Here is a 25,982-nt window from a genome sequence, read left to right as displayed (position 1 = left end):
GTGTGCTTTATTTTTGTCTAGGAATGTTAAAATTCCAGCAATACCAAGCTTGGCTAGGGCAAGCTGAAATAAAAGCAATAAGGAAAATAAAGACAATCATTTATTTATTTGGTTGCCATTCAGGTCCTTGTCAACATCAGTACTGTGGGGGAAAAAATGAAATTGCTTTACTGGAGTGAGGACAGCGTTATGCTTTTAGCACTTCCCTGAGGTCACCTGTCAATGAGTGAAATAAATTGTGTGCATAGTATTTTATATCTTTAAGTGCTTTGTAAAAAAATTGTTTCTTAGTCTGTAGTTCTCTTCAGAGTAATAGTCTTAATATGCAGAGAGTGGATGCTGAGGTGTCTACACGGTCTCCACACCAACTCAAAAGTAAATTTCAGGACTTTAAATCATTGATCTAGAGAATTTACTCCATACACCTCTTACCAGTTAGAGAAATCAGCGTGCAAATAGGGAAAAAACCAATCTTTTTATATGATCCTGGAAAGTAAGGGCTTCTTCAAGATCACAGCTCAGCAAGTTAGTGATAACCTGCCTGGTACTGTCCCAGCAGAAATACTGGGAGAGTTCTATGGAGAGAAAGCTCAGGGGTCACACCCAATTTGTGTTATTCACATAGAAGAATCTCCATAATTAAAGGGTTGCTATATTCAATGTGGTTGTGTATTCAATGCTTTCTGGGTGTGTTGCATACTGCTTTCTGCCAGTGTTCAGACACTAGATTTGTGCAGTGTTACGTGTCCACCAAAAGGAAAGCATTGTTCTCACCTGAGCAAACAAGTTTTCTACACCAGAAACACTACTGGGCCAAAAGCAGATGTTGGCATCTAACAGGAAGTTCTTGGTGACTCTGTAAAGCCAGAATTTGGGTTGTAGATTTTTTCCTTTTTCTATTACATAACACCACTTAATTTTTGTTGTTTTCTCCCCACCAAAATAAATGTTTTCTAAGCCAGAAAAAAGGCAGTATCTTGACATTTCTGCATGGTTTTCAGAGAGTAGCTCAGTGTGAACGAAGAGCAGACATACTTTGGAAGTGAAAAGAAGTTTGTGGGAAGACAAGGATGTGAGGTGTAAAGGAGAAGCGTATGGGAAAGAACTGACATTTAAAGATACTATGATTAGGACAAGGTTCTATTTAAACTAAGCTAAAACACATTAACCTGCATCTGATCCAAAGAAAGGAACATCAGAATTAAATAGAGGTTAGTAAATGCTGACCTGACCTTAGCTCTTTCCTCACAATCTAGGCAATGTTTCCCTCCTACAGATCGTGAATTATTCTGGAGTCTTGGTTTGCTGTGTTTTGATGGAGGTGTCTCTGATAGTTACTAGAAGGTCACTGATCAATACAACCTAGTGAAAGCTCAAATTTTATATTGTGTAAGCAGAGATTTTTCAGGTGGATCTTTTTCTCTTTGAGCACCTCTAGTGAAATATCTCCAAGAAAAAAATGTGAATGTCCTAGAAGGTGTCAGTAGCACAGAGCCTGCCAGGATGGAGCTGTAGAGTTAAATTATTATTACAATAGCCATCTAGTCCCACCTCCTGCTCAAAAAGCAGGGCTAATCTCAAAGCAAACTGTAAAATGACAAAAATAAATGAGTTTTCACTGTCTTTTCCCAGTGCAAATCTAGTTTTGTGTAAAAATTTCCCATAATTAAAACTGCAGAATCCACAGAACGGGAAAATGTCAAGAGACTGCACTGGCAGTGTAATAAATCAACGTCAATGGAATTTGACAAGTGTATTTGGAGACTGGATGTAGTACTGACAGAGATTTTGTGAGTTCATTGGGTTCTGAAAATAAATTTTTAAGATGAAAGAGAATATGACTTTGAACAATAGATATTAGTACTTACACTGTTATTTCATCTATTGAGGCATTAGTGAGTTGTGTGTCATCCATGCCATGTGAAGGAGAGAGAGATGATGGTTTTTTGGCTGCTTGGAAAGGGTATGCCTTTGGGATAGTAGTTGGTGTCACTGGTAGGAGTGCAGCAGAGACATACTCTATCATACCAAGGTGTATGTAGCAAATGACAAGACAAGGTTCACCAGGGAGCTGAGCGTTTGGACGTGACACAGGCAGGACTTCTCCTGCGCAGCCTTTCCACAAATCCAGCACAAAACTAGACCTTACCAATCTGGCATGGGGGCTTGGAAACAAAGCTCCTAAGGAATAACCCTACCTTCAGTATGGTAGTGACCATACTTGAGAGGACTGGAAACAGGACCCATGTCTTCCAGCACTCATACCCCGGTTGCCAGATGAACGGTCACCTCCGGGTACCTGTGTACTCATACCCAGCTCTCACTGCAGGCACTGGGCAGGTCCCTGTGGGAATCAGGAGTGCAATTTTCTAGCACTTTGCAAGAGCCACCTATTGCTGATACATAAAATACCTCCACATTAAATCCCAGTGGAAAAAAAAAAAAAGACAAAAATTTGTCTGCTTAATTTACTGTAACATATTTAGGACATTACATAACTACCACATTGTATTGCTAGAGGGTATTTTTAATACTTTCCAGCCTGGAAATTTTTGTAAACACTTCTTAAAAGTTAGGCAGACATAAAATGCAGATGACAGCGTTGTATCCTGATTTACACTGTCAGAGAAATATTTTTCCTGAAATTCTAAAAAAGTTGGGAAATATGTTCATATAAATTGGTATCAAGAGGCCATTAAGCTATTTAAAAGGGCAAAAAGCTTTCTTTTTCAATGGGGTTTTTTGGTTTACAATGGGAAGTCTGGCTGGATCTTTCCATCTGCTGTGCTGGCTGTTACTGCAGATGGTCATAATCTGTATGTATGGTACGTGCATATATAAACTGAAATCGGTGCTGTCTTGGGGTAAAAGCAGGCACACAGTAGGAGCTCGGATACGTAACAAGAATAATGGTGAAAGGATAATTTAGAGTGTTTTATTTTCTAGGGTAAATTTACATGGAATTGGGGAAAGAAGCATTTTTTTTCTTTCCCAGCAAACAGTAAATTTAAAAAAAAAAAAAAATCACACAGCTCTTAGAAGTTAAATTCGGGATGTGCAGTTTATTTGGAATCAGTTGATGGCTTCAGCTCAGCCCTGAGTTTGTGCCAGCTTTTGGGTTAAACCAAAACACCACCAAATTCTCACAAACTTCTAAAGAGATATACCCTGCATTCAGAAGTAGGACAGTCAGCTGGGCTTTGGAGTCCCTGCTTCGAACTCAGAGGTAAAGCTGGAGGAGGGATTTTCTTATTTCTGAAAATTAGAAAATGGCCTTCCAGTCATGTAAGAAAAAATAAAATAGCTTCCAGAAATTAAACAGTCTTTAGATCTGAAGTTTCTGTTTAAGCTAATCTCACTACTGTTAAATGGTTGCTGGAATGCCTAATGATTAAAGAAGCAGCAAAAGACCTTGTCATTAAAAGTAGCACTTTCTAGTGAATCTCATGTAAATGCAATAGATAGTAAGCTGTTCCACCACCTACTATAGAGCCTGATTAGCACTGCTGAAAACTTCCTGCATATTGGCTTACGAATCAAGGCTAAAATAAGTTATTTCCATAAATTCTTAAATTCTACTTAGGAAGTTTGGAAAGATAGGAAAAATACTACAATATTTATGTGATGAACACACTAAAAGCAGCTCCTGATTTGTACGTACAGTGGTACTTGCACACGTTTAGCACTGATTACCTGAAAAGGTGAAATCGTTGGAAAAGCAAGGCAGAAAGGTTTATCTGATACACAAATACATTTTTAACATTTCCTCTCTCTTCCCTAACATCCTCTGTATTACAGTTTATTGACAAAATCTGCCCATTCATCAGACAAGCTAATTGTCAGAGCAGATGATGTCACAACTCTTCCTTTTGTTCCCACTCTGTTACTCTCTCTGCTAACTTTTCAACCTTTCTTTACTAGGAAAAGGCTTCACAAATTCAGCTGCAAGTCTTGAAAAAGCATATGTATAGACTTTAAAAGGGTTGCTGCCATTTTGATGGCTTTATAAGCTACCATTTCTTTTTCTCTCTTCTTACAGGTTTGTTTTGTGAATTTAGATGCAAACAGAGATGATTGCAGCAACGAGCAAGTGAAACAGGTAACTGCTAGGTCTTAATAACATGTGCAATCAGTCTAGTCAGGTATAGCATAATATAAATGCAAATTAAAACTCTATGGACAAATCAAAGTTAGCCCTAAGCGTTTTAACCCTTACAGAGAGCAATGCATCAGGAATTACCTCAACACCAGGCTGTATTTTATAGCTTTTCTTACTCCCCCAATCCCAAAATGTCTAACAGTTGTTGCAGCAGTTTTCATGTGAGTGGACTTGTTGCTCAGTCCTGGTTTTATCAGAAAAATGAACGTGGATGTGTCATACATCCAGTTTTTAAATTTTTCATAATACTACTGCCAAAAATCTTTGAGAATCTTCTGCTTATTTAGGTCTTGTTCAGCTGACCAGTCTTATTCCATCAAACTCCAGATGATTTGACTATGTGGTTTTGAGGATGGGTTTAGATAAACCAGAACTGAAGGTGTGTTTTACCTCTGCAATTGAAAGTTTGAAGGGTAGAAAAAAAGGCATTTAAAAAAAAAAAAAAAAGACCTTGGTTATTTTAGAAACAATAAGACAAACTGCATCATTATCTGCTGTTCAAAATACTTATCATTCAAAAACCCCCTCAGATCTGAGGAAGTCCTTTTTTAAAGATGTGGCCTGGTGTCCGTTTTGAGTTTACATCTTCCTTTATCAGTTCATTTTCATTGCCCTGGCTTGGTGTCTATGGTCTACACAGCAACATAGCAGCAAGATGCGGTAAGTGAACAAAGGTAGGATCTCCTGACAGCATCAGTAATGCTCAGTAAAGCATTACAGTTAGTCTGCTGAAACTACTTTTCGCTTATAAGAGGACAACCAATGCTGGGTCTTTGTTGCCTCCTCCAAGTCATTCATAAAGCAGGAACTGACTTAGAAAAAACTGTGCCATTTCCTGCATCCTGGGTCCATGAAAATTCAGATGTCAAAATAAATGTGGTTTTCTTGCAGCAAAATGATTTTACAGTAGAATCAGCAGGTTAACTGCGCAGAACAGCTTGAAAGACTCAGCTCTACCGAGCCCACAGAAGCACCGGTGCTTTTCTAACAAGCAGTGGGTTTATTGTTGTTTATAGTGTTAAGGAACAAAAGCTATAGCAACTTATAAGGAAATACCAAAAGTTTCTCCCTCAGTCTTAGAGCTTGATACCTGTAAAAGGCGCTTTCATTGCCTGTGTGCTCCTCACAGGCCTGAACATTTCCCGCCCAGCAGGGCCCAGTCTGCTGCCCGGAGCTGGCGCTTCCCGCCTGGCACACGGCAGGGCTGGGCACAGGGGGAACACAGCAGTTGGCCTTCTTTTAAAAAAGCAGTTTCTGGGGCAGAGTCACCACGTTTATTGGCCATAACTGGGAGATGATACTTTTATTTTAGCTTTCAGTGTAGGTAATAAACCTTTGCCACTACGACAGGCACTGTGTGTGCTTTTCGAAGAGGAAACTCCTTCATCACAATTTCTGTGTATAACACACAGTCTGTGTAAATTAGCTTTGAGGGGGGGATTTTTGTACAACACACTGGGGCAGTGAAAGCATTTCATAGAATTTTAAAGATGTTAGCATAGCTGTTGTTCATATGAAATACATAACTATTTACTAATACGTACTGTTAGGATTTTGCATTGCCCTTTGAACCTAGGAATAGGTTAAATTAGGGTTTTTGTTGTAAAATAATTGTCTTCCCAGACTTTTTTATTCAGAAGTTAAGGAACTGAAGAGATATAAAAAAATGCACGATTTCCTCCCTGAGAAATCTGATTAGATGTGGCAATTTAGGCAGTAGAAAAATAGATATACATAGAGAAATGCATGTGATAACAGGAAGGTTATAATTTGAAAAGGATGATAACTTTTTTGTACTATCCTGAAATGTCAAACTGAATTGAAGAACTGAATTTAGTTGTGTCAAATATAAATACTTGGCCTCATTTAAAGATCAGTCTCCTGAAAAGTGAATTGTTCCCCAATACTGAATTAGATTTGCTAAGCCAGAAGGTTTTATTACATCTAATTCACTCTGAGGAAAATTAACAGTACTGCAAGCTTGTTTTGAAGATGAAAAGGAAGAGAAGTATGATTGAATTGCATAGTAACTAAAGCACATGGCTTGGTGCTTGAGATCTGCACCCCCTTAACGGTGTTACCATTGGATGGGCTATGTTAGTGCATAAAATGGAGGTGGCATTTACTCCCTCAGAGGGGCCACCCTTGATTCCCTGTTCATAAAGCAAGCACATGGGGATCCCTGGCAGAAAAGAATTGCAAGCACCCTTAGAGTAGTAGGGATTGTCCTTTTGGTCTGGCCTTGGTCTGTGTTCATTCATGTACATCTCCTGCACATCACTGGGGGCTTCTATTGCAGTTCAAATCTCCTATGTTACGTAGCATCATTGATCATGCAACTATTACCACTTTTGGCTCTAGCAAACGCATAACAGATAGAAAATGATTGTATCTTTACAAATGAAAGATAGTGAAGGCACAGTGAAACAGCAAAGAAGTGCATTTTCCATCTGTGTATTAAATGTTTCCATTAGTATTGGATTGATTTAGTCAGCCATTTCCAGCAAACTTTCCCTTTGGTTTCCTTCTTCTCATCTGCCTGCTGGAAGATTTGCCCTGTTCTCATTACAGTGCTTACTGAGTCTTTTTTGGTTTAGACCACATACAGACATGGTATTCTCAGTCTCTTAGGAAATCACTCATAATAAGACAGCCAAGGATTCACATGCACAAACACAATCAAACTGTTCAGCACATGATAACGTCATGGATGACAGATCATCCTGCTGGACAGTTGTGCAGAACTTCACACTGTTGCTGTTGTCATGCTTGGTGACTTGAAAGGAAGAGTGTGCATTTTAATGCATCCAGTGATTTTTAATTGACTCAAAGTAGTAAGTTCAAGTAAGCTCTCTAAAGGGATGCCCACATGTGGCATTTCATTTTGATATTTATGAATATAACTGAGCAACTCTGACTTCATTACCTGAGAGCAAAATCTGTCGTTCATATTACAGAGATTGATCAGCGTCTCTCCAAATCTCCCCAAGCTCATCAGTTCAATGAATGTACAGCCACCAAAGGAAAATGAAATAGTCTTGCTGAGTGGATTATCGTCAGGAAACCTTCAGGCCGATTATGAAGTTCCCCAGGTAGGAATCAAACTCATCTTTAAGGTCACACCACACCTATGAAGGATGGAATTTGAAAACTGGAGAAAAGGAAGCTGAAAGAAAAGACCTAGCACCAGTTTAAGGGATGAGTGGGAGTTTGCAAGCATTAAAAAAAAAATAAAAATCAATCAGTCTGTTAAGAGTGTGTGGTGAGGGGGGTGGGGATGGCACAAAAATAGGAGAGAGATCCTGCTATTCCCTCTAGATCCTGTGGATATCTGGGCTACAGCTGATAACGCTCTAAGCCATATTAGCAGCTGATCCTTCAGGGAAGGCAGGCATCGGTGGCAGAGATGATTCGTAAGCCCAGATTTTAAGAGTAGCAGGAGTCAGAAGGGCTACACAGAGGGGTGAAAGGAAAGATGTAGCACATTTTTTGTGCACATAACTAGTTCAGGGTGCAGCTCCTACAGACTTGCTTTGAAGCCAAGTCTTGCTGTTTCCCACTTTTGTTCCTAGTCCATCTTCTCCCACTCACACACCTCAGAAGGGAGCTGACAGCAGGACTTGAAGATCCTAGAGGTTACTCTATGTACTATGTGACAATGGAAAATAACAAGCTACATTAACCATATCAGAACTGGTACCCCATTTAGTTTTTGTCAATTGAGAAGTAATTAATGCATTAATTAAAACTTAACACGTAAAGGCCATAAAGGCAAAGTTCCATGCCAACCCCATCACTCCCATTGCTGTCAATGAAGTGTTCCCATCTGTGATCTGGAGGCTGAGAATTCCTCTTACTGGCACCATGCAGAGAAAGGAAGTGAACAATAACATTTACTTAAAGGCATTTTAATACACAAGTTCTGGAAACTTAACTCCTTGTAGTAATAAAAAGCTGCTTCTCCATTCCATTTTTCTCAAACTTTATGTCTGAGTGAAGGAAGAGAACAAAAAACACTCCAATATTTTTTGGCCTGATTCTGATCTCTTTTGGCCAAGGATAAATTGGAAACAACTTCATTAAAACTGCAGAGTTACCCTGAAGTACAAAACTGTCTCAGCAAACTTGAACAGGTATCTCCAGTTTTATCTACTGCAGGAAAACAAAACAAAAACCAACAAAAAAACCCCTTTTTCACAAACCTAACTTGTGTACAAAAGCCTTCATGAAGCAGCCCTAGAACAGCTGTATTGCCAAGATGTTATGCCAATTAGCTGCTGTCTAATGAGAGAAGTTGCCTGGTTATTTACCATTCATGCCATTTTTGCATGCTAGCTGAACTTAGAAAGATTTAAAGAAAGTAAGAGCACAAGCCAGCAGTGGAAGCAGCTCCCAACCCCACTTCCCTGGGAGAACCCGCTGCCAGATGCACAAGGGGGCTGCTTCAAGGCCCAAGTAAGATGACTCAAGTACCCAGGTCGCCCCCATCTCCGAAAGACTGCTTTTCCCTTCTTGAGGAGAAAATGGGCAAGAGACAAATGAGAACTAACCTAAATTTCTGTCTTGTAAGATTAAGAAGGCTTTGTACTGAGACTGGATGAGATGTATTGGCCAGATAAGCAGATGCTGTTTATCCTTTCCAGAGAATTTCTTTTGTAAGGAGACTCATGAAGCTTTCATACAGGGATTTTTATTCTGCTCCCCCTTAGCCCTGGTCAAAAGTACAACCCTGCAAACTGTGGTCTGGTGAAACAGCAGTGTAAAGTTTGATCTAAGGCTGCATCTGGTTTTAATAACATTTTTCATAATACAGTGGATGCTCAAGTCTGATTCAGCACCAATTTCTTAGCAGCTATTTAAAAAAAAAAAAAATCTATCTTTTCTGTTTAACATACTAATTCATCTGTTTTTCTGTTCAGACACTTCTCTTTTGTTTGATGGAAAGGAAGACCAGGCTAATCAAACAGCCTATTCCAACATCATAGTCATCCCACTCCCTTGATCACTAGATACTTGCTTTGCATTCACACTCGAAGACAAGATCTAGGATGGGGTTACATTATGCTAGATGCCCTGCAAATGCACAGGGGATTAAGGGCAGCTTTTGCATATCTTAAAATCTACTGCATCAATCCAGAGTTCCTTCCACTCAAGCTGGCTCTTTCCTGGGGACCTGGAGTTAAAGCATGAGATCACAGGCTGCAAAAGCTTGGCTTTGCTTTAGAGTACACCCAGACCACAAACACAGTCCCATGCAGAGATATCAACTTAGCTGTGTGGTTGCATAAATATCCAACAGTTTTCATATCAATAAAACCAGAGTAACAACAGTTCCTGTCTCTTGGTTTTTGTTCAGCTTCCAACTTAATTGCCCAGCTGCTCTGGGTAAGACAGTTTCATATAAAAGCTCAGCATGGTACACAATGGAGTCCTGTTTCCAGTCAGAGGTTGTACTGGTTTGAAATAGGACTTTGGGCAACTAAGGAATGAGAGAAGATCAAAGAAGCAAAATTTTTTAAAAACCCAAAACACAACAACAAAAAAACCCAGCCCAACTAACCCACCATTGTCAATGTGTGTAGAAACATCTAGAGGTCACCTGCTCTTAACAATCTCACCAGGCAGTATTTACAAGGCTGCCTCCAAACACGTGCTGCAACAGAAATTATCCTGAAAAGGAATTCATGGGCACAAAGAATTCCCTCAAGAGACAGGTAATACTGGGGGGTGTGAGGCTCCCAATAACAGCGTGTCAGGTGGTTAACACTGGCATGGCCAAAAGCAAATAGGTCTCTGTCATTAGAACAAGAAGTTGATTGAAAACAAACTACTTGGTAGTTTCAACAAAATAAAGATGCCCCTGGGATGCATCTGACATCTCTACTAAACTGCTTGTATAACAAAAGCTATCAGCCCAAGCAGTCTTATTTTAGCATATATGTAACTGCACGCTGTGTCACAAACATCTAAGTGACAAATTACATTGCATCTTTGCAACAGAACATTCCTGAGATATTTATGGAGGGGGAAGTTTAAAATAAGTTTTATTTTTTTAATTAAATAACTATTTGAGATTCTTTTCCCCTCCAGTGTCCTTGGCTGGCAGATGTCTGCTTGGTTCAGTGTGCGAGGGGGGACAGGAAAAACAGCGCAAGCTGCATCATTTTTGAAATAAACAAGTTTCTGATTGGACTTGAGCTCGTTCAGGAGAGACAGCTGCAGATAGAAACCCACATCTTAAAGCCTGAGGATGACACAAACTGCTCAGTGTCCTCAATAGAAGAAGATTTCCTCACAGCATCCGAGCACCTCGAGGATGACAATGACACTGATGAATATAAAACTGGTAAAAGCAACACGACCGACCATAATTCTGCTATTGTTCATACTGCAAGACAGCCAGGGCAGCACTCTCAGAAATTGCACTTTATGTTAATTGATGCATATATTTCCTTTGCATTTAGAAAATGGACAGCCAGTCGTACTTTTAAATTGTGGCTCAAAGACAAGGTTACATGGTGATGCAGTAGCTTTGCAGAGCAGTAACGTGATACACACTTATGCAGTCACTTTCTTTTTAAAGTTATGTGATACTCTGCAAAAATTAACTTCTTTTTTCTTTTAATAGGTCACGAAAAAATAAGTATTTCAGAAGCATCTTCAGATGTCAAAAAAATTAAAGGAAAGGGATTTGAAAGTCTCCACTACAGAAAAGCCAGGTTGCCACTCATTCTGGAAGGGAGCTGCATTAATAAAGATAATGCAGCAGCTGGAGTCTCTGAAGCTGTAAGTGTTGTGTCTGAAGAGGGCGCCTTACAACCTGAAGATAAGTCAGACCAGGAAATACTGTGGCAAAAGGAATTAGCTGGAAGAGCTACTTCTTCCATTAGTACTGCTAATTTGACTGGTGAGGCTGAAAATTCCTGCTCAGCTCACATGTTAGAAGATGTATCCTTAACCAAAATGGCTAAAGAGGAGCTGGGGCCTCTGCATGACCCACCAGCAAAACACAACAGTAAGACAGACAGAGAGGATGGTGCAGGTATCAGGAAAGCTGATGAGCCCTTGCAAAATGAGCAGGCAACTACTGGTCAGTACGCCACAAATTTAGCAGAGTCTGTTCTGCAGGATGCGTTCATTAGACTGTCACAGTCTCGACCCACTTTCAGTGAGGAGGCTGCAGTCAGCATCTCCGTAGGAAGCTCCTGTAAGCCAGATGACCTGTCTGCTCCCAGATCATGGAATGAACTCCCAAAGATTGTCATAGTGCAAAGTCCAGACAACTGTGAGAACGCATCTGAGTGGCCGGGGTCTGCCTTCCCCAACCTGTGCCACTGGAACGAATCAGAAAGTTCTGCTGAGGTTTCAGATTACTTTGAGGAAGAACATTTGAATGGACATGGCCAGAGTGCGCTGGAAGTGGCTCTGGCTTGTGCAGCCACGGTCATTGGAACCATTTCCAGTCCCCAGGCTGCAGAGAAATTCCGACGGGATCAAGAAGCCGCCGACTCTAAAAGTGGCACAGTTGATAACGAAGAACTACCCGCAGCAGCATCACAGCTACTTGATGACTGTGTTGGCACAGAATATTCATTTCCATCTGCACTGTGCGGCATGACTCAAGTAGCAAGTGCCGTAGCTGTCTGTGGTCTGGGGGAAACAAAGGAAGAGAAGTATCCTGCAGCTTCCACTGGACTTCTGTCTGCTGCTCAGACTTCTGCAGCCGTTACTCTTCACTGCAGCATAGCTATAGGCAGCAGCATGGAGAAGCTCAATGACAGCATTGCAGAGGCGCTGCTCAAAGAGGCGTCGATCGTTTTGACAAAACCCAACACGTACAAAAACGTAGGGCATTTTATGGAATCCATCAACGGAAAGATTATTGAAACAGCAGCAAGGCCACGGATTCCACACACTGATGAAGTAATCAGGGATGAGCTTGCACAAAACTTATCCAATATTATTCTACGACATTCTATTGAAGAGGTTCGGAAGAAGAGGCAGCTACACCCCCCTTCAGAAAACAGCTCAAGCACACAAGACATTTTCACTGAGACTGCAAATGAGTTACTTTTTAATGTAATGTATTTTACTTGCAAGAAGATGAATGACATAAGACAAGTTGAAGAGTGTTCTCCTCTCTTTTCTGAGACCACAAAAGCAGAGAAAGTCACAAGAGCAGAAGGACGGTCAACGCAGGCAACAGCCCATGAAACTTCACGCAGCCCGCTTGATCACGCTGCTGTTAAGCCATATGGTGCATCCTGCAGCACTGGCACTAGCAAAGATCTTGGAAATGTCACAAACACTAGGAAAAGTAACGTGAAAGATGCAAACAACAGGGAAAACGCTGCACTGAATTCGGAACCAGTGAGTAGACCCACAGGTCATAGCGCACTCGTTGCAAAAACATCTCCCAAGAAAAGATACCTGAAAAGAACTGCCAGAGACTGTTACAAAACCCCAAATCAGGGTAACAATCATCAGAAGAAGAAAGACTACAGATCATTTTCCGACAGAGAAAACACCTTTGCTAGCAATGAATGCAAGCATGGTGTTCAGGAACAACTGTCTTCCAGTGCCACCACCAACGCAGAAAACCAGGCCAAGCATAAGTGTGATGCTGTGCTAAATAACGATGTTCAGGTTAGCTTGTCTTTATTAGGAAATCATGTCTTGCTTCCTTCTCAGCCTGTGCTACAAGTGAAACATTCAAGGGATAAATATTGTATAACAGATTTTGCAGAAGAATTGGCAGAAACAGTTGTCTCTATGGCAACAGAAATAGCTGCCATTTGTCTTGAAAATTCAAATGGAAAGCAACCCTGGTTCTGTGCTTGGAAGAGGGGCAATGAATACCTGGTGACCCAGAGTTTATCGTGCCGTACGATGAAAAGGAAAAAGGAAGCTAATGGTTCAGTTGTTCGGAAGCACAGGGCACCCAGACTGAGTGAGATCAAAAGAAAAACAGATGAGCATCCTGAGCTAAAGGAAAGATTGATGAATCGGGTGGTGGATGAATCTATAAACCTTGAGGACACACCAGATTCAGTCAATATCTTTGCAAATGAAGTGGCTGCCAAGATCATGAACCTCACCGAGCTCTCCATGGTTGATGGCATTTGGCAAGGTCCAAACCACCCCAGGAACAGGCTGCACTGTGAAAGATGGAGCCGAGCCAAGGCCTCAAGCTGCGAGAGCATACCAGAGGAGGATTCGGATTCTAAAGCCTCTTTCAATACCCTAAGCCTAATGAACACCTTTGGTCAGTCTGTGAGCCAAACAAGCTCTGTCTCAAAGCAGTCCAGTTGTGAAAGCATTACAGACGAATTTTCAAGATTTATGGTGAACCAAATGGAAAATGAAGGAAGAGGTTTTGATTTATTACTGGATTACTATGCAGGAAAAAATGCAAACAGCATCTTAACTTCTGCTTTGCAACAGGTAGCCAAGAAAAACGGTCATCTTAATGTAAGACCAAGTTGCCCATCCAAACAGTCCAGCACAGAAAGCATAACAGAGGAATTTTACAGGTACATGCTAAGAGAAATAGAAAAGGAAAATAAAGAGAACGTCTCTTCCCCTCGGAACTCGAAGGACTGGTGTGGCAACTTGCTACCACCCTCTCTACGATCACCTTTTTGCTTTAGACAGTCGTCAGTGCCTGACAGCAGATCATCAGGCTCTAGGCTAACAGTTAACGTCCCAGTTAAGGCCAAGTCATTAGATGGATTTGCTCACCATCACCAAGATTCCTTAAGTGTACAACCAGTCAGCACCGTGTCTTCTTCAGGTCTTTGCAAGTCTGACTCATGCCTGTACCAAAGATGCAAGACTGACCAGATCACAGATATGTTGATTCACGAGACGTGGGCAAGTTCTATCGAGTCGCTAATGCGCAAGAACAAAATCATAGCGGATGAGGCAGAGGCAGAGCAGTTCCACAGCGATTCCCCACCGCACGTGGAACAATATGCCAACAGACTGGCTGCCAATATTGTTGAAAGTGGTAAAAATTTAATTGTTGTCCAGCAGGATTCCTTTGACTATACGAGCCGAGAACACGTGCTGGAAAGCAAGCATCCCCCAAGCACAGCTCAGATCCAATCAAAACCCAGAAAGGAAGCAGTAAATTTGGGTGAGAAAAAAGAGCGTATGAAGAGCCCTGGACACCTCCCTGCAGCTCAGCACAGGGAGGTGCCTTTAATTCAGATAGAAACTGAGCAACGGGATGAGACAGATAAAGACTCCAAGTCCCAAACTTCATGCGGCCCTTCTGGAAAGGAGCATCAAAGCAAAGAAAAGCCTCCAGAAGCTTTTGATGGGAAACACGCAGTTTCCAGTTCCCTGCTAAACAGGTATGCATCAGATCAGCATGTTACTTTGGTGTTTGCTTTCATTTCCCAGTAAAAATGATTTTGTTATATAAGAAGAGAAGCTCTTTTGGAGAAATAAACAGGTAAAGTTCTGGCTACAGGTTTCCAATGGCATAAAATTGACCAATAACATATCACAGTGCTGATTTCTGGAACAAAGTTACTTAAAGAAAATGTTACAGTTCCGAGATCCAAATCTAATACTGCACAGACAAGTAAGTTTTCCCTCTACAGATATTTAAGTCTTATGTAGCCAACACAGGAAAGACAAAGTTTGAATTTTCATTCAGCACTGGCTGATCTCTCAATCAAAAAAACCCCAAAAAACCCCACCACACCACCAAAAGTCAATGTTAGTTTAAAATAGAAGATAGCAGAATTTGACCTGTAGTTTGTAACACTGTGTGTACCTGGAAACAAAACCAGGCTTCCAAGAGCCTGAAGTTCAGCTTTGAGTTTACTGTCTGGAGCTATAAGTGAAAAGCATTCTTTAGTGAAGGAAGTAAAACAGTACTTCAAAGTACCCCTCACCTCCTTTGGTTCAAGACTCCTCAGTTACAACTTAGACGAATAAATAAAACTTCATTTCATGCAGTTTATCCTGGAGCCCACCCCGCTCTCCTTCAGCTGTACCCCTTTTGTTGGAAAAGCTCCAGCTTGCTTTGGTTAAGGCAAAGTGTAATCCCTGCCGTACGAGAGCGCGGCGCTAACGTAGAGGGCTGCTGCAAACGCTCCAAGGTTAAGAGCAAGGCTCTCTCTCTCGAGGTATTGCCTATTTTTAGCTATACTTCATCATATCTGTTACTTCAACTGTATCTAAACCGCCAATCACTTGGAGCATTGCAGCACCCCATTATCTCAGAGTGCCAGAAAGAGAGCAGGTGCCAGTGTTAGAAACCACTTTGCAGCTCGGTCTGTTCTAGGCAGGGCTTTGCTTTGACTTTCAACAAAACCCTGCTTGAAGTGGGAAAGCACGTACTTCCCTGTGTACAGCAGTAATTAGGTGGATAATTATCACAGTGTTGCTGTTCTTTCATAGTGACTCTCCCCTGCTGCCCTTGCTCTTCCTTTGAGCACAGCCAGCTTTTAATAATATACACATAGAAATCTGCCTGTTTGGAATCCTGACTCTTTGGAAGTTATTTCCATGCAGTTTGTGAGCCCTCTAATAACAACTTTGCCTTTGATGCAGGGTTCCTAAAGTGCCTACAGGAAATTTAGAGCAATTCAATTAGTAGGGCAGAATTGGTGCCCAAAGGCTACACCTCGTTAGCATGTTGGTTCAGCTCTGAATCAGCCCGTGTCCATTTCCACCCATCAGCTCCATTTCCAGCATACAGGGCAGATTTCCTTAAAGGAATCTCAAACAGAAGCCATGCCAAGCCTGTACCAGATGTGCTGGTACCCATACTAGGAGATCAGAGCTTCCAGTGGTTCTTCACGTGGATATGAACCACTTGTAGCATGGCTGGCTGGACCAAATATAGACTGAAATAAAACCATACAAATATATATATGGGTGTGTATATATCAGCACCAATTACTTTGATCCACTCCTACTGCACAAAATTACTTGCTAGTATAGATACAGACACACAGGACTCCAGGAAAAATGTCAAGCAGACATATAGCCAGTTAGAAAAATAAAAATCCAACAACAAAGAGTTGTTCCTTGTACACAGGCAGGGCAGCAGATCCAGGCCTGTGACAGACACACAGAAACCGCCCCAGCCCACTGACTGTTCAGAAGTTGGGAACTGTCAGTTCAAAGCATCACTGCTCTGAGATGTAACCTCATAACAAATGAAACAACCCCCCCCCCAAGTAACAGCCTCCCACAAAAATCTGTCATTTTTTGGACCAAGGTGCTACCTTCCCTGTGTTAAAAATTCAGCTGACACCACTACCCTGCAACCTGTCCGTGCAGCACCTTCCCGTTACTGCAGATGAGGAGTTCTGTACCCAAGGGGTCAGGGATGACGAATGCAGTTATTTGACAGATGTTGCCTGCCTGGTAGAGCAGAGGCCCTCAGGCAAACAACTCCCTTTCTCCCTGTACAGGAGGCTGCATCCCTCCAACACAGATCCAGCAACTTCTCTGTTGTCGTGACAGTGAGAGCACAGCAGGAGGAGATAACCACGATGATACTGTCTCAGTATATTCTTAATCAAGTTAACTACTTGAGAGCAATAGAATTTTTGGGGTGATCTCTTGCTCTAACTGAAGGCAGGGAGCCTCAGCTGTAACTATAGCTAGAGGTCTGAGGGCAAGAACTTCTCTAGAGGCATCCTGCAGAGGATTGCCAGGACACATTATATCGTTCTAAACAAAGTTGCAAATGCAGACCATCCAGTAAATATAACAAAATATGGTTTTGCTTTAATTGTTATTCTATCACTAAGTCTTTATTATCATCCAAAAAGAGGGGAGTTTGGATTATTATGTACTGCATACCAGAAGTGCCACAGTAAGTCTCACAAAGTCCAGCTTGCCTCTGAAAAGTTACTGTGAATATAGTTTTTATTTTTTGTGTGTGTTTGTGTGCCATGCCAAGCATGCAGAATTATAAAACATTTTTCCCTTAACCCTGCACTTTTCAGCTTGGCCTGGACTCCACGTTCAGTCTGGTTTCTGACTACCCACTGCACATCTACCTAGAAAAAGAACACTTTGTCCTTCCCCAACCTAAACAGCAGATATCCTAATAAGCACAGAAGACCAAGAGTCATTAGTGCTTCCCAACCTGTAATACTTCCCTGCTGTTACTTCTACAGTGTTAACAGAGTAGAAATCCCTGGCAATAAACTCAGTTCACCCTTTAGCAGGATGGGGATTTCACCCTGATAGGTATTTTCAGGAAGTGCTGTCATTCTGCACTGGCACATCCCACGTGTTTCAACCCCTGACTGACTGAAGTGCATTGAGCAATAGGCCTAGGCAAGGAGCAGGGTTTTTTTGTACGAGTTAAACCTTTTCTGTGCTGCTTAGAGCAGTGATCCTTCTTTAAGAGCATCTCAGGCCATATGTTCAACTGGACTTCATGTGTAAATGATAAGATTGTCCATTCTCTTGCATCTGCATAATTCTGCAGCTTGGTTGATTTTACTGAGCAGCGTTGCCTGCAGATGGGTGGTTCCTGCTTGTTTACCCTTATTACAATATCAGTGTGCCTTCCTTGTCGCCCCACCAGCAACAGTCCTCAGAGCAGACCAGATGCTGAAATCGTGGGAGACACAAAAACAGCTGAAGAATTTCCAAACCACCTCAGCAGCAGTGAAGAAAGCACTGGCAGCTGGTCCCAGCTAGCTAACGATGAGGACAACCCTGATGACACAAGTAGCTACTTACAACTCAGCGAGCGATCCCTGAGGTACCCATGTTGTCTGTTCTTAGTGGTCAACCAAGCTAGTGATTTGACTACCATGCATCTGGAATGAGGGTCAACAGTCAGAGTACTGGAAGGAAAGCACATGACAGAGTTCTTGTCTGCATTATTTTTAAAAGCAAAAAAAACCTGAGCCACATTCTGGTTCTCAGTCAGGTCTTTGCCTTGGTGAGCAGCTAGATTCAGACAAGGAAAAACTTCCTGGCACCACTCAAGCAGCTCAGTCCTACAGTGAAAGGACCATCAGACAACCTTATTGCTATGGCCTTGCCTTTGATTTACTTGCTCCTATTCACATAAAGTTTATTTTGGTATCTTCTTAGCTGAGATTGAGACTGCTATTCCCACAGGGTATCTGCACACTTAGAGCAGAGACAGAGCCTTAGACTGGCACAAGGGAGCAGATCAATAGAGGATGGCCAAGCTCCCCCAAGCAGGCATAAATTGCAGTGCTCCCATTGCAGTGTGCTGCTTTTTGTTCCTATTCAAGTCAGGACATATGTTTAAAGATGTTATCTAGTCCTTAGAGTTTATATCAAGTGATGTTAGTTTGACTTCAGCCCTTTCACAAACGCAAATTGAGCAAGGTTCCTCTTGGGTATTAAGATGACAAGGAGGGAAAAGACAGTATGGAAATGAAGCAGGGAGGGGAAAGAGCCTCTGTCAGCACTGTTGGTTCACTGAAAAAATTCTGAAGAAAACTTGCCTGTCAGTGTGGGTGAACATTCATCCCAGTACATTGTAGTATCAACCTCTAACAAGTCCTTTGTCTGGGAGAGCTGATGCATCATACCTTTTGGCTCTGCATGGAAACGAGTCTGACTGCACGGCGTGCTGACATGGACTCAGAAAACCTGGTGGCAAAAGGGTCTGTGTAAGTCAGTCCTTCTGATGAAAGGAAAACTGCTATTAATTGCTGTTCAGCAGAAAGTGGTTTGAGTTGACTCACCACGCAGAACTTGTTTGTGTTAGTTGACTGGCAGCCAACAAGTTCACAACTTGTAGGTGAGACTGTTACAATACCTGCATAGACATTCACTGCCAAATTTACAGTGATGTTGTCAAGCAAACTGGTGTTGTTTTTTCCAGACATTGTCAGATGTAATACTTCATTCTCATGGGGAGGCCAAAAAGAATACTGTGTGTTAGTGGCCCCAATGACCAGTGGCTTTAATTAAAGTCTGAGTCTTTCAGAGTAGTCCAAAACATAAGGGGCTGTCACTGTACCTGTGGGTTCCATCAGATCCCCAATAGTGTTTGAGGTACGATGCAATACTCTGAAACTGCTGCTGGTTACAGGCATGGAGTCAGCCAGCAGGTAAGTCATATGATGGGCAAGCAACTGCCTTGCTGTATCTCACCATGTTCAGAGGTATCTGAATCTCTGCAGGTTTTTTCCAGGACATCTCTGCACCTGACAAACCTTCTTGTCAAGGACTCATTCCGACTGTTTTTTTTGTTTAAGGCCAGATGCTCATTGCAGAAGCCATTCACAAAAAGATAGTCCACTTTTATTTTTACCTGCATCACTTGATACATGCTCCATCTAGAACTATTTTGATAAAAGCCTCATTATTTTGAGCAGATTAGTGTGCTTCGTTCTGGGACCCACTTGCTGAGCGTATCTGGTTTTATGGAACTCTGCGTAACAGGACACAGCCTCCTCCCTTTGTTTTGTACGTGAATAAATTAAGGAAAAAATGATGTATGGAGACATGTTCAGTGCAGCTTGGCACTAATATTTAAACTTTTGCTTTGTCAGCAATGGCAACAGCAGTACAACTAGCAGTCTTGGCATTATGGACCTGGAAATTTATCAGGAGAACGTGCCATCTTCTCCTATGATTAAGTAAGTAGTCACTGGAGTGAGACTTGATGTTTAGTCTAATTTTAACTGCAAATCATTTACACCATCTAAAATGTGCCAAGCCCTGCTTTGCACCTGCTGCTGAGCCTGCCGATCGCTTCCGAAAAAAGTATATGCAGGTGTCTGTGCAGAGCAACAGCACCAGACACTGAAAGACTCCAGGGAAAGCCCCCCCAGGTGGGTCTCTCAAGAGAATATGGAGCCACCAACCACTCTGCCTGAAAGATACTTTTCTGCAGCATCAGTTTCCCAATGTGACAACTTGGTTCTCCCAATAATTTCAGATATTCACTGCAATGGCAATAAGGCCAAGCAAATAAGGATCAATTCAGGTCAAAGGAAAAAATGTGATAGCATTCTTTCCAAGACCTATAATATTTTTGCCCAAAGTACATCTTATGTGTTGTTTCTAGACATGTTTCTACTGAGCATGCAATAAAATTGTTGAGAGATGTGCAAGTACCTGCCTAAAGATTCTGGTACCCTGAAACCTGGTGCAGCCTGCCAGCTGGCAAGCATCCTGATGCAGTCAGGGCAAGGCCACTGCAGAAGCAGACGGACTGTACATCACACATGACACATGGGAACTTTACAAAGTCTGTCACCTCAGAAAAATACTCACTATACTACCACTGCCCTGCTTTCAAGAAGCTTTTTCATAATAAATCTGGGCATTTATATTTCTATAGAGTTACAGGCATTCCTCTCTCAGCTGCCTGTTTGGAGACTAAGCTTGTTAAAACATTCTCACCTTCACAGCAGGCAGTGATACCTGCTACAGGCACGCCTAAAAATGATCCTTCTCGCTTACCTTTCCAAGGACCAAAGGGGTACATTCCTAACTCCCCTTGTCAGCTTTCAGGAGCTATTATTAACCAATAAGCATGAGAAGTTTGTAATTCCACAGACCAAAATCAAGGAACAGAACGCATCCATATTCCAACAGAAAACTGGAAAAGAACGCGGTGGGAAGGGCGTTATTAAGCACCTGTGACAGACCACACCTTGCATGCTGCCGTTTCCCCTCTCACACCACACAGCAGCCAGTTCATGAGTACATGTGATCTTGATTCTTTGAAGCCTTGGGGGACATTCTGAAATCCTGTGAACAAGGGCGGTAGAGTAGCACCCTCCCTTGTTGGAAACAAAGCCTTACCCTGGAAGCATCGCCCCAACTGAGGGCAAAACGGGGCAGTCTGGAAACACATACCAAAGGCTATAGCTGTGACATCAATAGTCAGTTGGCAGTCTCCTGCCACATGGACATGGATATCGTGTTGAGAACAAGAAGGAGAAGCAGTGACCAGATGCCTGGAGTTCATTTCTGTAGTTTGAGAAAGAGAGGATACCTCAGAACGTAAGAATTTTGGAAGTTTTTTGTGAAGTGTAAATAGAATTTGGAATTTGTTTATCCAAACTAGCAGTAGTTGAAGTCATTGATAGTTATGATCCTGCCTAACTATGAAAGATAAAACTGGAAAGCAAGACTGGAAAAGATTCAGCCAGGGAGTTATTACAGCAAAGAGTATGTTACATACATAGGAAGTTCAGTATTTCCTATATATTACATACATAGGAAGTTCAGTATTTCCCCCCAGGTTATGAGACTTGCTGTGTCTTTCCATAATGTCGTTTGCTTGTCATTATGTAATCTGTAAAGAGAGACAGATCCTGGTGAAATGTAACACACAGTGCAACCTGTACAAGTACTTCATCCTATTACAGGACTAGTGCTGTGATTCCCATAAGCTTTTCCTGATTTACAGACTAAATGATTTAAATATATTCAGCATTTTATTCATTCATCCTATGTAACTTTTTTCTTGCAGTTTTCTAGGTCTTACATTGAGGGAGAAGTTTATCCATCAAGAAGCAATGTTGTAGACTGTTCCTAAATATCACTAATAAGCTTTGTTGTTGTTTGTTTCTAAGTGAATTAGTAGAAGAAAAGGTTTTCCTTAAAGAACAGGCAGAAAATACAGAGGGTAAGTTGAACCATAACAATTCAAGCATACAATTTGAAGTTAATGCACATAATTGCACCAGTAACTGCTGGGATTATTTTTCCAGAAAGTACTTCTGGGCTTTCAGTGGGAACAGCCAATTGCCAAAAGGACCTACTGGTGATAAACTTTGATCTGGAACCAGAGTGCCCAGATGCGGAGCTGCGAGCCACCCTGCAGTGGATAGCTGCTTCTGAACTTGGAATTCCAACCATCTATTTTAAGAAATCTCAGGAAAACAGGATTGAAAAGGTACTGCTTATAGAATTGGGCATACTGTTAATTCATTTCAATCACGGTAGCAGTTACAGTGTATTGAAGTTAATGAACTTAAAAACACGTAATAGCATCTTCATTATAGCAATACTACTGTTTGTAACTGAAGGTGAGGAGAGAATTAAACATGTCAGAATTTAAGCTATGGTCAGTACATTGCCCATGGCACAAGAAACTAGAATCACCCTGAGACTTTCTCCAAAGCCTCTCTAACATGTTTTCTCTTTTTCATATCAATGATGTGTGAAATACCAACACCCAGGGCAGAATTAGCACACAGTGGCTGCACTGGAGGGGCTGAAGATGCTTTGTGAAGTTTAAGCACATAACTTAAAAAGTAAAGATAAAAATCACCTGTGGGTGGACATCACACACAAAGTTCTGCTACTCGGTAACATTAAGAGCTGACTGTGATGAGAGGCATAAGCTGTACTTAAAGATTTCCATCTTGGGAATTCCTAACCATCCTGCAGGTTCTGCCTTGCCCACCACACTGATGAGGGCAGCCTCAGGCAGGGCTGAGCTTGTGCTTGGCTGTTCCTAAATTGCTATGGCGGGGTATACAGCAGGGTCCCAACAGGGGCCTGGCAGTTCCTCTGTTTACATGAGATCTTCCATGGCCAAATGCTTTGGCTTTAGAGTCACTTTGTGCTGGCAGAACGAGGTCCCTGCACGCCAAGGAACGGACCTCACTGCTGCCCCAGTGTGCAGAAGAGACTGACTGCAAACCTCAGATAACCTGTGTTAGCTCAGGTTCACGGTCTCAGGGAACAGGACAGCGAGGCACCTGCACCAGAGCTGACTGCAAGTTGGGAGGATAGGCAGGGTGGATCTGTCTGTGCCAGCATATCCTTGTATTACTGCTGCCCTGAGACACAGCTTTACCCAGGCAGCGACCAACCAGTGGAGCTGTAATTTTATCACACACCCACTGCCTGGAAAATTAGACTGACTGAAACATTTTGCATCATTTTATGGAAGTTATGAAGAGCCTCCCCTGCCGTAGCAATAGAAAAAGCACAGCCTGTGCCAGTTCCTTTTGCTCCTGGTCACACCTGGCTCAGCCTCTGCCAGCACCAACTGGAAAGCAGAAGTCTGTTTGCAGGGCAGGGCAGGTAGGCACTGACAGCCAGCACCGAGCAGCTTTTGGAGGGGTCTGCAGAAGCCAGAGCACCAGGAGCAAGACTGAAGCCCACAGTGGCCACAAGAAGTGCAGACTGGTTTTGTTCCTGAGTGATTAGTCGGTGCTCCATTGCAGACACTTGAATGACTAGCATCTGGTGCCATCTGCAATGGAGCACCGACTACTTACAGCATTTTGGGAATAACAAGCCTTTTCCAAGGTCATCAAGCCCCAAGGCTTACTAAAAGTGTCACAGTATTCAAATCAATTAATGAAAACAGTATTACAAATCAGTATTTTGGTCTCTTAAAATAATGTCTATGGGAAGATCATTTTGAGTAGCAGAGATATTGTTTGATTTTCTTGAGTACATGCATTTGGGAATCATAAACATAATTTAAAATGCATTCAGCAGCAACAGTCCAAATTGCATCTAATTAAAGAAACAGCTGTCAGCTTTACCCATGTGCTTTGGCAAACAGTTAATTCAATTGCAAAAATACACTAGAGAATAATGAAGCACATCCTGCCTACAACAGTGCTCTTGGAAATCGCGTGCCTATTAAATATCATTAAAATACATATTAAAAGTTTAGGCTTCAGTATGTAAATAGCAAACAGCTACACTAACAGGAGATACTCAATATTTTCGTGGGTGGTTTAAAACGGGAAATGTAGAAGGAGCAAGCTAATTGGATATTGATTGTGAAATTCAAAGAAATGAAAAGCTTTGATTTTCATTTATGTGCTTCAGAAAAAAATGGGACCAGATGTATGACCCTGTGAAGCCCATTATGAAGTACAAAGTGGACAAAATTCAGGATTATGTACAGCTGCTTAAGAACATGTACTTAACCTCTGGTTTATCTGGAAGTTAAAAAAAAAATCAAATATAGATCCTCTCTGTGATTGAACTACAATTGTGGCAAATGTCTTCATGTGACAAACTTACCCAGAATTCTCTCTCACCAGTACTATGAGAATATTTAAAAATCTGTGGGATGTGTATGTGGAAATAGAGCAAATTAAGCATAAACCAAAATACAGCTGAAGGTAATGAAGAGGATTGTGGGGTTTTTTCTTTCAAACAGTCATGCTTCCATTGTTTGACAGAATATGTTTGATAACAAGGAGAGTTGTGATACCTTATCAAGCTCACTTTCACTGTTCTTACTTTCATTGCAATAAATAACTAATGAAAGCAGCTAATTTAGAAAACATCCCAGTCTTTGGGGAGCAACAGAACTTCAGAAATGAAGTTTTAGAAGCACAGAGAACCTTTGTGTTGCTGTGTGGTGAAGTGTGTCCACTCCCTCCTACAACAGCACATGTACAAAGGATGGGCTTAGGGCAGCGTTTGTGTAATTCAGTTAACAGAACCCCAGCAAGAGGTCAGCCAAACCCTCAGCCTGTTTTGTTTTGGTTTTTCTGTTTAGTTTTTAGATGTTGTGCAGTTAGTTCAACGGAAGTCCTGGAAAGTGGGAGACATCTTTCACGCCGTGGTGCAGTACTGCAAGCTCAGCGAGGAGGGCAGAGCCGTGACACCAAGCCTGTTTGACTGGCTTCTGGAATTGGGTTAAGAAAGGTCACTTGTTCAGCGTTTTTGTTTTATTCCTGTTTAAATAAGCAGTGGTTTGTGTAACGCTCCAATTCCTGAACATCACTGAACGAAATGAGCAAAGATGTACAAACTCCACAGAAACAGCACATGCCTGTTCCATGGCCAAACGAGGCGCAAAGCGAAACCAAGGTGTATTCTATCTGTCCGTACCACGGGGGACTGCTGATGTGTTGTGCTATAGGACGTACTGTACAAGAAGGGGATGGATTCTTAAGCCTTTGAATCAACAGACTACACAGTAAAGGCTTAATCAAGTATCTTGATATGTTCCATTTTCATCAGTTTCATTAGATCCATCAGCTAAAATGGGATAGTGTGCTAGTTTTCAGTTCTGAGACACCAGTATTTGTTCAGCTTACGTGTGAGAACCCGGGTGTGTTCCGGGATGCCTGGGCACACACGTCCTGGGATGCCTGGACACACACACATGTCCCTAGACAAATTGTTGTTTAGTTTTTTTTTAAATTCCCATACGCTGCTAAAGGGGTAAAGATCTGAAGACTTCACACCTTTGCAGTTAGACAACACAATAAAGAGCTGCTGGAAACACATTTTAGTTTCTTCTCCTGTGATTATTTCTCTTGGAGGCTGTTCCCCAGTCCTGTCTGCTTCTCAAGGAAATGAAGCCCAGCCTCTCAGTTATTTCCCTCAATGTCTTGTTCCATTTCACCTAGAGGCAGTGCAGTTCAGCATAGCCACCCCAGTACACCCCTGAGCACAACCCCAGTGAGGGCAGCACGCAGACAGACAGGCCGCCCGACCCTGGGCGAGTCATTTCACCTCCGTGCCTCAGTGTCCCTACCTGGTAAGAGGGAGTTAAGATAGTACATTTCTTACCTAAAGTGCTTCTATTTAAAGCACTATGTAACATGCTACATATCAGTTAAAAGCAGTGAAAAAAGTACTATTTTAAATTTTACTTTAATCAAATAAATTGTTAATAAGGCAAAGAAATGCTATCTGAAAAGAGTACCATTTCCTCATAAAACCTTCATTTTTTGTAACAAAGCAAAATGATTGTTAAAATTTCAGCATACTTGTTCCTTTTGAATATAAAGGTTTGGACTACATGTGATAGTTCACACTACTACAGCATTTATATAACCGTTTGGTAAGATAACACTACGGTATCGTCTTGTTGAGATGATCTGTGAGTATCATGTACTTCATG

General features: G+C 41.8%; 1 protein-coding gene across 1 annotated transcript in view; it reads left to right on the top strand.

Annotated features, from left to right (window-relative positions):
• SPHKAP (SPHK1 interactor, AKAP domain containing) overlaps positions 1 to 24,770 on the top strand; it is a gene marked incomplete at its 3' end in the record, with an annotated part of 98,215 nt that extends 73,445 nt beyond the window's left edge. The window contains exons 4-12 of the mRNA XM_084267472.1: positions 4,040 to 4,099; positions 7,117 to 7,251; positions 10,250 to 10,505; positions 10,788 to 14,517; positions 17,727 to 17,906; positions 19,684 to 19,770; positions 21,721 to 21,773; positions 21,859 to 22,043; positions 24,627 to 24,770. Of these exons, the coding sequence (XP_084123598.1) occupies positions 4,040 to 4,099; positions 7,117 to 7,251; positions 10,250 to 10,505; positions 10,788 to 14,517; positions 17,727 to 17,906; positions 19,684 to 19,770; positions 21,721 to 21,773; positions 21,859 to 22,043; positions 24,627 to 24,770 (4,830 nt within the window). The remainder of the gene's footprint in view (positions 1 to 4,039; positions 4,100 to 7,116; positions 7,252 to 10,249; positions 10,506 to 10,787; positions 14,518 to 17,726; positions 17,907 to 19,683; positions 19,771 to 21,720; positions 21,774 to 21,858; positions 22,044 to 24,626) is intronic.
• Between the last annotated feature and the right edge of the window lie 1,212 nt (positions 24,771 to 25,982).

The sequence above is a fragment of the Gallinula chloropus genome (assembly GCF_964237585.1).
Source record: "Gallinula chloropus genome assembly, chromosome: 8".
In the NCBI taxonomy this organism is placed as follows: Eukaryota; Metazoa; Chordata; class Aves; order Gruiformes; family Rallidae; genus Gallinula; species Gallinula chloropus.
The sequence above is the reverse complement of the archived record's forward strand: the minus strand, read 5'-3'. Positions and strand labels throughout refer to the sequence as shown.